Source organism: Montipora capricornis, chromosome 12 (assembly GCF_036669925.1).
Source record: "Montipora capricornis isolate CH-2021 chromosome 12, ASM3666992v2, whole genome shotgun sequence".
Classification (NCBI taxonomy): Eukaryota; Metazoa; Cnidaria; class Anthozoa; order Scleractinia; family Acroporidae; genus Montipora; species Montipora capricornis.
In genome coordinates this window covers 18693661-18707706 of record NC_090894.1, presented here as the reverse complement: position 1 = coordinate 18707706, position 14046 = coordinate 18693661, and the positions used below count along the sequence as shown (strand labels likewise).

The 14046-nt window shown below is 38.9% G+C and overlaps 1 protein-coding gene across 1 annotated transcript in view; it reads right to left on the bottom strand.

The window, feature by feature from the left end:
• The window catches only part of LOC138026517 (aprataxin and PNK-like factor), a 12599-nt gene extending 284 nt beyond the window's left edge, over positions 1 to 12315 (bottom strand). Inside the window, exons 1-9 of the mRNA XM_068873898.1 lie at positions 12128 to 12315; positions 11953 to 12024; positions 10794 to 11079; positions 10123 to 10268; positions 9656 to 9839; positions 8244 to 8575; positions 7617 to 7717; positions 6889 to 7055; positions 1 to 289 (exon numbers count right to left, since the gene is read on the bottom strand). The exon at positions 1 to 289 is cut by the window's left edge and continues 284 nt beyond it. Of these exons, the coding sequence (XP_068729999.1) occupies positions 27 to 289; positions 6889 to 7055; positions 7617 to 7717; positions 8244 to 8575; positions 9656 to 9839; positions 10123 to 10268; positions 10794 to 11079; positions 11953 to 12024; positions 12128 to 12304 (1728 nt within the window). The 5' untranslated portion in view covers positions 12305 to 12315 and the 3' untranslated portion in view covers positions 1 to 26. The remainder of the gene's footprint in view (positions 290 to 6888; positions 7056 to 7616; positions 7718 to 8243; positions 8576 to 9655; positions 9840 to 10122; positions 10269 to 10793; positions 11080 to 11952; positions 12025 to 12127) is intronic.
• Positions 12316 to 14046: the final 1731 nt, after the last annotated feature.

The following is a 14046-nucleotide window of genomic DNA, read 5'->3' as shown; positions in this document are numbered from 1 at the left end:
CAACTCGACATAAACTTGCAGGTACCTCATACACGCTTTGCCATGTTCTTACTGCGCAGGAAGCCTCGTGCTTCCGATAACAACTCGGTAACATTCTCCACGTGATCCTTATCATCTCCGCCTTGTGGATGCCAATCGGAATCGTCAGCTGATTCTGCAGAGAAACTACTGGTACTGAGTTCCTCGTCATTTAAAAAGCTATCGTCGTGATCATACGTGTTTGATCCATCGTCATCGCTTTCATTATCCAGTACACTCTTGTGCTTCGTTTTCTTCCGTTTAGGGCGCCCTGTGAGAAGAAGCGCAAGAGAATATCTTAACTTAGAAATCGTTGGTTCTTTGTAAAATCGGACCACCATTAACGTTCCTTCTTGCAGTCGCCTCTATTGACGTCGCTGGTTTGTTTTGTTTTGGTTTTTGTTTTTTTCGTATTGCTGGGCTGATGAAAAGGCGAACTAGATACCGCTGCCTTTGGATGGAATTCACTTTGATTTAGCCTCCGTCCATGATCTTCGGTAGCGCTGTTCAAAATTATTAACGCATGCTCCTTGTCAGTGAGACCGTATAATTTCCGGGTCGCTAAATAACCGCAGCGCATCCTCAACTGACACAGTCAGCTTCGACCCAGGACAGGAGGGGTCTTTCTCCTACTCTTTAGCCCAGAAAATACAAGGAAAAAGATTACCGTTCACTACTATTATCTTTTTACTGGGTTGCCTTATAAGGCAAACCCAGTCGAGGTCTTCGTTTAGTTTGTTTGTTTTCTTTTTACTGGGTTGCCTATGGCAAACCAGTTGGAATCTGTGTTTAGTTTCGTGTTTTTTTTATTTTTTTCCGTGTCGGTAAAAGTCTTGCCTGTCACTACCCTGCTAAGTAGTGGCTTTTTGCATAGAGTCTTGTCTGTGTATTTTGTTAGGTTTGAGGGGGCTGGGGGAATACGTAGATTTCCTTGGTGCACACAGGTGAACGTTTAATTATTTAACCAGCAATGGCGTCGAAAGTCGTGGTAACGGGGATGGCGTTTTAGTGGAAAAAATATACCTTTATGAGATCAAGAATGGAACGTCAATTGGAATAACGAAACAGGCGGGGAAAATAAATATCTGGAATCTTAAAAGCGACGATGGATGGTCTTCGAGAACAATTGCGGTTGGATATGAGAAAGTGTGTGTTGTTTCTAATCATAAACTGTACTGGTATGTGGAACACTGACAGCAAGTGGGAAATTGAGTATGGGTGTAAAAGGAATCGAATGTCTTGAATGTATCACAGTGTTTACGGAAGTGGCATCGCATTTGTCTGGCAATTTGCATTTAATTTGCAGTCAAGCTGTACAGTTTTCAGGTAAAAAAATAATTGAAAATGTGACAGTGAAGAATTATTGGAAAGAAAGCTTATTGTCTATTTTGTGCTTTGGAAAAGGTTCTTTAGGAAAGAGTTCAATCATGAACTGAAGAATATATTTATTTGGATATTGTATGGTTTGTGAGACGGATTGTTTCTTGTTTGCACGCACGGAATTGGAATAGAAAGGGTTTTTTGTCTCCAATGGCAAATATTTTGTTAGTTTCAATAAATTTCATGCTGGAAAAGGTTTTTGTGAGATGTTTCAACTGTTGTGATTCATTGTGCTGTGTAGTATTCGAGTTTAACTAATTTGCATAAGTGAGTTGAAATTTAATACGCATTAAATAAAGATGACAGGAATTTGTAGGCATGATCGTTCTGGCAAATGATTACAGCTGGCGATTGTTTTTAATTAAGGTAAGAAAAAGATTTCAGTATAGTCACTCTTGCGTAAAATGAAGTTATTGTTAACTTGAGAAAACAACAATAGGGTCGTTTATACGAGAGAAAATAAGCCGCGGCTTACTCTGGACGAGGCGTACATAATACACGAAAGGAACTATTTATACGAGTATAAACTCCCAGGCTAGGATAAGCCGGGGCTTGAGAAAGCTGTGAACGTAGATTTTGTACCATTTATATGGGCTGTTCGCGTGTTACTTTCTCTCGTATAAACGGCCCTTATATTTCTTTAACTTTTTTAAAGAGAGAGATTTCGCGCAAATTTTATTTCAAGCTATTCAGTTGAAATATTATTTCTCGCCATTGGCTTCGTTTGCGTGATCATTTACTGGTGTTGACATTTAGGAGGTAGTTGTTTGGTTTTAAACGAGTAGGAATAAAACGACCAGGAATGAGCGAATTTTAGTGGGTGTGCGATAGCAACACGAGACAGGAGTCGAGAGATTCTAACGATAGACAGATACTAACTAGCCCCTCCTGAAATAAACGAAGGGAAGTTTGTGTGAATTTATAGCACTAAGTGGATAGAGGTCGTCATGTTTTGATTGGGCAGCTTCAGAGACGTCCTTCTGAGGAAACAAGTTGTTAAAATAGCTAATTGTGATTGGAGAATTTCGATCCTAAGTATAATAAGTATAATAATGCCTTTTATTGACAGGCAAAACCATATGATTGAGCGTGATCATACCAAATATCATTTGTTTGCGCGATCAAGTTGTGGCGAAGTGTGTAGCCCATGACAGTATGTCGTTTGTGAGCATATTGCTTTTTGTTGTATTAAGCTTCTTCCTCGGAACGCTCAAACAACTCACTTATGCACACGCCGTTTGCGGTAGACCCACACTAAAAGATGCTGTTGAGCGATTGTTTTGGCCGGGGTTGGTCCGCAAACTGAAAGAAAGTTTATATGTTGAGAACAAATGTGTACTAAATGAACAAATATGTGAAAATCATGATATGAACTGCACTGCAACCAAATGCCAAAGGAGAGAAGCACAGAACTGTGAAAGTTTCCTGAACAAGAAAGTTCCTGATCTTAAAGTTAGTGCAAGCAGTATCGAGTTGCAGAGATGTACGCCTAGCCGGATGCATTTAGTTAAATTTCTGAAAAAGGTGTATTGTTTGTATTATCATGGCTTTTTGTTTTCTGCTGTTACTGAATCCCTTTGTATTTGGAGCTGTAACGCTATTTCATGTACAATTACTTGTATCGTTTGCAATTATCCTCACTAGTGCTGTTGTTAGCATTTTTACTGGGTTGCCAAACCCAGTCGGAATCTCGGTTTCATTTCGTGGGTTTTTACTGGGTTGCCTATGGGCAAACCCAGTCGAGGTCTGCGTTTAGTTTGGTTGTTTTCTTTTTTTTTTTTTTTTTTTTTCCGTGTCGGTAAAAGTCTTGCCTGTCACTCCCCTGGTAAGTGGTGTCTTTGTGTATAGAGCCTTCTGCGCGGATTTTCTTAGGATCGAGAGGGTAGTGGAACTGCGTAGATTTCTCTGGTGGACACAGTAGAATCATCAACTTAGCCTGCAATGGCGTCGAAAGTCATGCAACGCAAATGGCGTTTTAGTGGATCCTTAAACAAAATATACCCTTATGGAGCTCAATAATGGAAAGTCAGTTGGATAAACTAGGCATGAATCTCAAAAGCGACGAGTACTGCACTTCGACAACAACCTATCGCCCGTCGAGACGAAATCAAAGGGGGCAGTATTTACCTGAAGTACATGGTAATTTGACACAATTGAGTTTCTTGTCTTCACGCACGCAATGAAATAGGAAGAGGTTTTCACCTCTATGAGCAAATATGTTGTTTGTTTCAATAAAATTTTCGCTGGAAAAGGATTCTGTGGTATTTTCTGCCTTTGTGAATTATGATATCATTCATGTTGTGTATTGAATTTTCGAGCTTAAGGTTCAAATGTGATATGGGAGAAGTTTTTTAGTATTGCTCTGTAAGCAGGAAGGGTTCACAGGCCTGTTGGAAGCGTGCTTGAGTTTCAACAAAATGAGGCCCAAAATCAGTGAAAACTTGTGACGCAGATGAATAATAAAGTAGCTGCTATTTCCAAAATGATGGAATTACCTGGTGATAAATAACGTCGTACGCGTCTTGGAGAGTAAATTTTGACTTTGCATAAACAAGAGTTGGGCGATTGTGATCTTTGTTTTGACTTCGCTCATTTCATTGTCAAACTTTATAACACTTGACAGAAAAAGAAACTTACAAAAACCCGGTATCTTGCCATCATTTGACACAGATGCTTCACTGTTTGGCGAGTAAACATGCCGCGGTAACTTAGTCACGGCGCTCGCTGAATTCCGGCCATGTCACTTTCGATTTTGCAATTTACTTGAACGTAGCAAAAATCTCCCAAAATGTTTGTCGCTGATCGTAACTTTTTATATTCTATATTCACGGTTCAAAATTAATGTTGTTTTCATGTCGTAAATATTTTATTCTCGATCGACCGTCCGGGAAACTTCCTTCTGCTCTTTCTGAAAACTGTGTATCAATATTTATTTGCTTTTTCATCAATATTTGTTTTGCATAAAGCAAGCTACCAGAATCTGTACCTTGCTGAGTTCGCATTTGTTAGCGTTAATAGTATTTTCGGTCAGATGTTTCTGTTTTTTATGAGGGGTTTATTGCTTTGGTCTCCCATCCCAACACTAACCCCGCGAAACATACAAAGTTTTCGGATGCTCATAGGGCACACTTGTGGTGAAAAGAAGTTGTGAGGGAACTTGAAAATTATCAACATGTCAGCCCAGAAGCCAATGTTTCTCGCTTCTCTTTTATTTGTTATTCTTCAGAGACTGGAATGCTGTATTTCAATACCACACAATTCAGTGCCTTCTGATTTTCTGTAGCACGTACCACAGGCAAGCCAGTGTATGCTTCACAGAAGCATCTAGTTTTTCCTTTTTTTAGTTTTTTTTTTTTCCGTGTCGGTAAAAGTCTTGCCTGTCACTCCCCTGGTAAGTGGTGTCTTTGTGTATAGAGCCTTCTGGGCGTATTTTCTTAGGATCGAGAGGGTAGTGGAACTGCGTAGATTTCTCTGGTGGACACAGTAGAATCATTAACTTAGCCTGCAATGGCGTCGAAAGTCATGCAACGCGAATGGCGTTTTAGTGGATCCTTAAACAAAATATACCCTTATGGAGCTCAATAATGGAAAGTCAGTTGGATAAACTAGGCATGAATCTCAAAAGCGACGAGTACTGGACCTCGACAACAATCTATCGCCCGTCGAGACGAAATCAAAGTGAGCAGTATTTACCTGAAGTAAGTACATGGTAATTTGACACAATTGAGTTTCTTGTCTTCACGCACGCAATGAAATAGGAAGAGGTTTTCGCCTCTAAGAGCAAATATGTTGTTTGTTTCAATAAAATTTTCGCTGGAAAAGGATTCTGTGGTATTTTCTGCCTTTGTGAATTATAATATCATGTTGTGTATTGAATTTTCGAGCTTAAGGTTGAAATGTGATATGGGAGAAGTTTTTTAGTATTGCTCTGTAAGCAGGAAGGGTTCACAGGCCTGTTGGAAGCGTGCTTGAGTTTCAACAAAATGAGCCCCAAAATCAGTGAAAACTTGTGACGCAGATGAATAATAAAGTAGCTGCTATTTCCAAAATGATGGAATTACCTGGTGATAAATAACGTCGTACGTGTCTTGGAGAGTAAATTTTGACTTTGCATAAATAAGAGTTGGGCGATTGTGATCTTTGTTTTGACTTCGCTCATTTCATTGTCAAACTTTATAACACTTGACAGAAAAAGAAACTTACAAAAACCCGGTATCTTGCCATCATTTGACACAGATGCTTCACTGTTTGGCGAGTAAACATACAGCGATAACTTAATCACGGCGCCCGCTGAATTCCGGCCAAGTCACTTTCGATTTTGCAATTTACTTGAACGTAGCAAAAATCTCCCAAAATGTTTGTCGCTGATCGTAACTTTTTATATTCTATATTCACGGTTCAAAATTAATGTTGTTTTGATGTCGTAAATATTTTATTCTCGATCGACCGTCCGGTTTCTGAAAACTGTGTATCGATAGTTATTTGCTTTTTCATCAATATTTGTTTTGCATAAAGCAAGCTAAAAAGATCTGTACCTTGCTGAGTTCGCATTTGTTAGAGTTAATAGTATTTTCGGTCCGATGCTTCTTTTTTAGGAGGGGTACGTTATTTTGGTCTCCCATCCAAACACTAACCCCGCCCGGCAGGGCTTAACTTCAGTGAACTTTAGTATTAGAAAGCCTTCAGATGCTCAGAGGGCACACTTGTGGTAAAAAGAAGTTGTGAGGGAACTTGAAAATTATCAACATGTCAGCCCAGAAGCCAATGTTTCTCGCTTCTCTTTTATTTGTTATTCTTCAGAGACTGGAATGCTGTATTTCAATACCACACAATTCAGTGCCTTCTCATTTTCTGTAGCACGTACCACAGGCAACCCAGTGTATGCTTCACAGAAGCATCTCGTTTTCGCTAGTGATCGATTGCGGCAAATCAACTATAATTAATCCTATCATATTATTATAAGTAGTACTTAAGATCTATAAAGAACCTCTGCTTCGTAGGCAAACCACCCCCTTGAAAGTCACTTCCTTCAGTGTTAACACGATTTCAGAGCTTTTCCACCGATAGGGCAATCTAGAATGCTTCCTATTGGTTGCCGAGAGACAACCTTTTTCGAGAAGTTAATCCAAGAGGGAACAGTACTGTGTGATCATCAAGAACCGATTGAAGAAAATGTAGTAGTGTACATGCACCAACTACAATCACGCTGACCCAACCTAATACAAAATTGAAGGTTTCTGTTACTGTAGGAATCCCAAAACCGTGAATACTTTGATTTGATTTTGACATTTCCCATTGTGAAGTAACCAATCAGTAGCGACAATAAAACCAAAAACTGATTTCCGTTAATGGTTGCGGTTTAGATTTCTGCGTGTGATTGGCTTTTTCAGTTGAAACACAACAACATTTCTGCATAAATATTTCTAGTGTTCACGGTTTTCGGATTTCCGCAGTAAATAAACTAACACGGCCCGAGCTGCGGTTACGTACCAGGAGCTTCTGTATGCTTAAAATCGCGTTTGTGCTGAGGATTCTTTCTGTAACAGATGGTTCCATATGGACATTCAGGTCTGTTCTCACTATCGCTGTCTCCTTCATTGTCAGCTTTGCTATGCTTGACGCTGTGTGAATATTCTTTGAAATGAGCCGGATTTCTCCTACCAAAAGACATGCTAGGATTAGGATTCGTCCTGGTAAGGAGCCCTTGAACAAATTATTCATTAAAGAACTTAGCCAATCAATGTGCAAAGGTCTCAGATTTCGTCACAGAGTGCACAAGCAGTCCCTTGTTCTTCAGTATTAGCGCGAGCCCCTTCGCCCTCCCCCTTCCCCAAAAAAGAAACGAAAAACGTGCATATTTTTATCTTCGAGAGGTGATCCCCCGAAATCGATCAGTTTTAATCATATTAAAGTGAAATAGATTAACATCATTAATATTCGTAGTCCTAAAAATCACTCAAGTTTTTCTTCGTCTGAATCTCAGTACCTCATTCAAATTACTGTCTGCCATTAAAACAAATAAACTACGTTTGAAGTGGAGAAATGTGTGAATACAAGAACATCACTGAAACTGGGTTTGCTAATAAACTGGGCACCTTGCCTACATTCTTCACTGAGGCTTTATATCATGTTGGAGAGGAAAGACTAGGAAAATTAAACCAAGATTTAGTATTCAGAATAGAAGTGATGTAAAGGCCACAGTAGAGACTGCAAACAACCTGTAGCATTTTCTTCCGTGTGGACATAGAGGAAGCTTAGTGGTTTCCCTCTCATCATCATCATCATCATCACCATCATCAATACCCGTTTCTTCTCTTTCCTACAAAGAAACTGCATTTAAGTGCAAATGTACCTCAAATTTTCTCCTAAATTGGAAGGCAATGTGAAATTCTTGGGTTAAGAATTGTTCAATATGTAATTTTCTTGGTTAAAGTACTTTACACCTTTCCACCGTTTTTCCCCTCCCAGAAAGGAAGCTTACTGAAAAGCAATGATGACTTCGACCTGAACGACAACGCGAGAAAGCAATATGTTTAACCTTTATTTTTCAAGGGCGCTCTTAATGCGATCAAAAATTTTGGGCGAGGAATCAAATAAAAAAATTCCGGAATGACATTTCGGCATTGCGGGTACATACCTTTCCACGTTCTCGAATATGGAAACAACCGTCATTTCCATTCGGTCCAGTCCTACTAGTGCCCAGACATACTTCGGCAGGAGATTCGTAGTCAATCGGAGCCCTTGGAACAGCCACATGAACTTTTCGGAAATTTCAACTCAGATTTGTTGATTCAATGGAAACCTGTGTCGGGTGATATCTCTATACAATCGGAAGTGTAACAAACCTTTGAGATGGTACTTGTCATAGCTTCCTCATCAATAATTGATCCCTGTTTCAAACCGACACCAGTTTGTTGTAAAGGTAAGTCATTATAATCATTCTCACTTGAAATCCGTTTTGTCCTTTTCTTCCCTCTGATAGGTATGATATCGCCCTCATCACACCCAGTGTCCGCGGATGTTCGTTTTTTTCCGACAGTCTCTTTTGTAGCTGCTTTTGTCATTCTTGAAGATTCTTTTTCGTCATCATCGCTTTCATTGCCAATAAAATCCTCGACCAAATCACGATTGTACTGTTTTGACGCAGGCTTTGACGTACTCTTTCCACGTTTGTTTGCTACAATACAAAATACAATAATTAAATATGCGTACTGTGGCAAGAGTCAAACCTTGAACCTACCCGCAATAATCTAACTGGTTTGTCCAAACTTTGACTCTTGTTGGCTACTTTAAGATTTTTTTTCCAAGTATGAAGGCATCATACTCACCGAGCCTGAGGTGAATAATTGTTTAAGTATAATTAAGCAGGTAATTTCTTCATCTGTCACCTCGACAAAACGGCTTGCTGCCATTTAAAAAAAAAAACCGCTACGGCGATTATCGCGTATTAGTGTCACCCAACTAGCTATAGTGGACTAATGCAAATCCTGCATTTTAATTTGCTACGCGACTAGAGGACTATTGGTAATAGTCCTCGAGTAGCGAAAAGCGTGACGCTTTCTTTAGTTTTATTCCCAAATAAATATTTCTTCAACTTGCATTTGCTAACTTTATTATTGCCTTTTCTGTCCGACTAGTTGGGTGATACTAAAACAATTAGACCCTTCGCCCTCAAGGGCCACGGGTCAATAGCCCATTCGGGTTCGTCTCATGGGCTATTGACCCGTATCCCTTGTGGGCGAAGGGTCTAATTGTTAAATAATCACCTCAAGTGCAACAACACTAAAACTGATTAATCTGCTTAGTCACTCATATACAAAGCATGAGACCATCACTTTTATCATTAAAAGAAAAGAATTAGAATCATAACAATGTAAGAAAGTCATTCTAGACTTACTTAAAGGGCTGTGGTTTTACACTCACCTCAACACCCTACAAGTCCCCCTCAATAGTGGACATTCCACAACACACATCCTTCCTCTTAACCAGACTTCTTTTCTCTTTCCACAAGCATATCTCACAAAAGCAGAAAATTAACCTGAACTCAAATCTTTTTCATTAAAGCGAACCTGCTCTCTTTCAAAACATAACTTTAAACTACCGACTTACTCACTTGTTACAGTTGCCTTCTCCATTAGTATACAAATGTTCTATAGATGCTATTTTCTCTTTGTGTCAGAAATTGACAATTCTGTACTTAGAATAATGCAAGTTTTGTTACTGGTAACACAATAACACAAGACCACAGTGTACTCACACACTGTTGATGTTTTCACTTCTATGCCAGAATTTCCTGAAGCAGCTTTGCCTTGCTTCTCTTTTGTCGATTTCGTAGCTGGGTTGGATGGCTGAATCAACCATGATGGCAGTTTGCGCGTCTTTTGCAATAATCTTGCAGGATTCACTTCTGCTTTAGTTGAAGAAACTATGTCTTTGTTGCTCTAAAAAGATACTTCATTAGTGATAAATTCGATTATCATGGTAATGAAGCAACTAATTATATGTATTTAGCAACGGTGGCCTATCATTCAATGGTCACTAATCACACAAAGGTTGCTGGTCACACAAAACCCTGAAAGTGTGGTGGATCAAGGCCTGCTTTGGCAAGCGGTGATGGCTAAAAAGTCAAAAGGTCATTCGTAGTGACACACAGTATACATGCATGATCACTAGTGTTGGTATGTTTGGAAACTACCTACATCATTTCTCAAAAAAGCAACTCACCAAAATGGCCGGAAAATGAATTTCAGGGAATTCGGCTACAGGATTGCCTCCTGCCTCTTTCCACCCCTGAGGGTAGGCCTCGGTAAAGGTGGCTGTGCCAGTCTCTGCTAATCGCCTTTTATCCATAAACTCATCAAGGAATGATTCTGTAAATAAAGATTTGATAATCTTAAACAAGAAATTAAGGAGTTCCTCACATATCAATGTTTCCAAAGCTTCAAATTTTTTTTTTTATCAGCAGTTCTGATAATTCAAACACTTGGAAAGGCATATGTTCATTTAAGACTTAAGCCTCAGAAAAGGCCTACAAATATCGTTTCCTATTCCTATGCTGGCTAGCACACAGGTGTTGGTATTTGACAGGAAGTGACAGTATGCATCTCCATGCTATGATCTTAACGTCTTTGTTGACTTTAAGAACCAATAGTAAGACAAAAATTGAGATCAGGAGGAGAAACTAAAACAATGCTTTCTTCAAATAATAGGTAGGGTGAAGATGCAAAGTGGCAGTTTTTGAGTGGTACAGAAATCATAAAACCTTGACCCCCACTAGAAAAATTATTGCTGGTTGAAATTTGAAGATTCTAAATGAAAACAAGCCTTTGATATGAATTTCATTCAGTATAAAGTTTTAAATTCAGCAGATTCATTATGGAAGGGATAATATTTACCTGATGGTAAATTTTTTGATACTAAAGATTTTTCAGAACAATTTTTATTGATATCAACCACAACCAAAGAACCATTGCTGGCTAGCTTGTTCTCTGCATTTTTCCTTGTATCCTCTTTTTCCTCACTGTTCTTGCTCACACATCCTTTAAAAACAATGGTGAAGCAAAGGGTATCAGGAAGCAGTGAAATGGTGTCCCCATCATGTATTTCTTGGGCTTCATTCTTCTTCAAAGGAAAAAATTTCGCGTTGGCTCCAAACTTGCAAAATGTTGGATTGGTATGAAGCTGCAGATTACAGAAAATGAAAATGAGGAGACTTCAGAAGATGGGTTTTTGTTTGTTTGCTGGCTTAGACTTCATTTGTTAAATGCTTATGTGTACAAACAAAGTAATAGTAAATACAGTACAATTAACATTCTAAACCTAAAGGGTATGAACATGTATGGACAGTCACATGACTCACAAAGAAAAGTTTTTCAGAAAATTATTCAGTGCTCAAGGCAGCTTCCTAAGAGCATTTTCCAGGAACTCTTCAGGCTTCCAACATTAAAATTTTAAGTAGCCCAGCAACCTTAGCACCCTTAGCTATATAGTTACAGAGTCTTTTATTTTTGCTTTTCAGCAATTCTCTCTGATCATACTGCTTTTTCCATCGCTTAATCCATAGCTGGGATCAAATTTACAAGAAAGTGAGGATGAATCACCTCGTGATAAGTTAAGGCACCTGTTCGGGCTACTCATTTGGAAATTTGGTTGCCTGTGCTCACAAATAAGGTGCCCCAGGTGACCAGGCAACTGTTTGGCAGCAGCATTGAGTGCTTGATAAGTAACATTCCATATCCACCCTCAATCACCCTTCCTGAGGTTTTCTGAAGTTATCAATAGTACTTCTAAGGGGCTGAGTAAAGAAATCATCATGAGTCTGATCTCAGCATAGAATAATGGACTTTTTTTTTGTAAGGGTTCGAAGAACTTGACGTTTTAAATTGATCCGGCACTCTAACAATTGTGGATGGACTTATCCGTAAATGCGGAAGTGTGTGTGGGGGGGAAGGTAAATTTTTAAGAGGTTTGGACCACTGCGCGATAAAGTCCGGTCTGCAAGTACCACTGGCAGCCCGGCTATTCAGCTCTAATACGATTACTGACTTGACTTACTGGCAAAACAGTGAGTTTTCCATCAGAAAGCTCTATCTCTGCATGACATCTTGACACTCGTTTATCTGTCACCTTTCGATCGGACAAAAATAATAAGTGTATGCACGCATGCTGGATAGAATACAAGAATCAACTCCATGAAAACAGTTGCGAGCAAACAATAATACTTCCTTACCCCGAGGAAAGGCCCACGACCTATGGTAGTCTTGCCACCGGGAATTTCTATATCCCTACCGCCATCTTGAGGCCTTAATAGAAAACTAGCCATTCTGATTTCATAGTTTTCGTTTTCGTTACCAGTAATAACATGGGGCTGCCTGTGCACAAATTTCACCATTGTGGCAGACAACATTGCGTTAAATATGGCGCATGATGTGTCATCACTTAGACAAGGCACGCAATACATGCGGACAGTGCCAACAACATATCACTGTCGGATGGGATGCTTTTAAGAAGACGGACAAATGACAAAACACCGTACTATAAAACTGTGTAGCGAGTCGCGGGGAAGAGTGTCTTCCTCTTGGTACTGATTTTTGGTACTGACCATATTTCTTTAAGCATAAAATTGTAAAAACGAACGATAAAAAAGATAAAATCCAATGTTTCGGAGTGGTCATGACTCCATTCTATTCTATCCAGCGAAGATTATAAAAATACTTTCGCAGGAATTAAGTCTGATTGTGCGTTGAGATTTGGCCTTAAACCTCATGAAAATGATTTCGCGCACTAAACAGTCAAATTTGTTTCGGCATTTCTTAAGCTTTATAATCTTCGCCCCTTCGTTAATTCTTTGCGCCAAAAATCGGGCTAAATAATGTAATTTGCATTATCTGATATAATGTTTCCTTGATAATGGAGTCATAACTACTCCGAAATGTCGGATTTTATCTTTTTAACCATTTTTCTTTATTTTTATTGTTTTAGCTCATTATTTATAGCGGAAAGTGGATTCATAAAAATTCTTTGAATTAGCGCATTAATTATTGAAGTTTTAATACGAATCAAACACAAGCAGGGGTTAGAAACATTTGCTCGAACTGAATAACTCTTTTTATAAACTTAACGTTTCATATGTTACAACATACATCATCAGAAGTGATTATCATTCAGCTACAAAATAATGAAAAATTCTGTAACTGAATAATAATCACTTCTGATTCTTATTTGAAGTGGATTGTTACTACTCAACATTTTACAAATACGCTATCCCATGATCCCATACGCCATACGTCTCAAAAAAAACATCTGCTAAAAAATCGGAAACTTTGTTTTGAAAAAAATTGAATATAAAGAGACCGTCGTAGCGCCCAAGGAGCATGACTATTGCAGAGGGCTGCTTAGATTTCCACCGAGGAAATTAAAACTTGGAAATGAATATCGTCTTATCACTTGAGATTATTCAGTGCTGAAATGCAATTTCACTGAATTCAACAGGAGCGGACATTAAAAAGTCGTTTGAAGTAAAAACTAACAGTAGAAGCGCGCGACGTTTCGACCGGACGTCAGTCATTATCAAGCTAAAAGTGAAGACAAAAATTTTAGCATAAGTATAAATATGAAACATAGAAGTAAAAGTATGTAAAATATGAAAATGTAAAATAGGGTGTTAAAAAACATGCAAGAATAACATAATTAAAAAAATGATTAAAAACCTTTTGCACGAATTGAATCTGACTTTACATAGAGAATTGGTCCTACTTTTCCGATGAATATCAGTGGTCTTCTTTTCTCGACTGAGTTACCCAGACAGGTTAATTAATTCCACCATCTCGCACTTTATTGCAGCAGTCAAAGCTTCTGATCAACCTGTTCTCGAGCTACCAGCTGTTAACAATGAATCGGATCCTGTTCGCGTTGTTCTGCTATTTAAAGACTAGGCTTCAGCCGATATTGTACGAGCACAACTCAAAGATCTGAGCCGGAAAATTCAAGTGACCTTCCAGCCCTCGTTTGTTAACCACAAGATCAAACAACATCTGAGACCGAGCGAATCCAAGCCGTCTATTGTCAACCAACAATTCCTTGTTTATCAATTTAAATATGACCTGTGTGATGCAGATTATGTTAGTTACACTCGGCGGCACTTGCAGA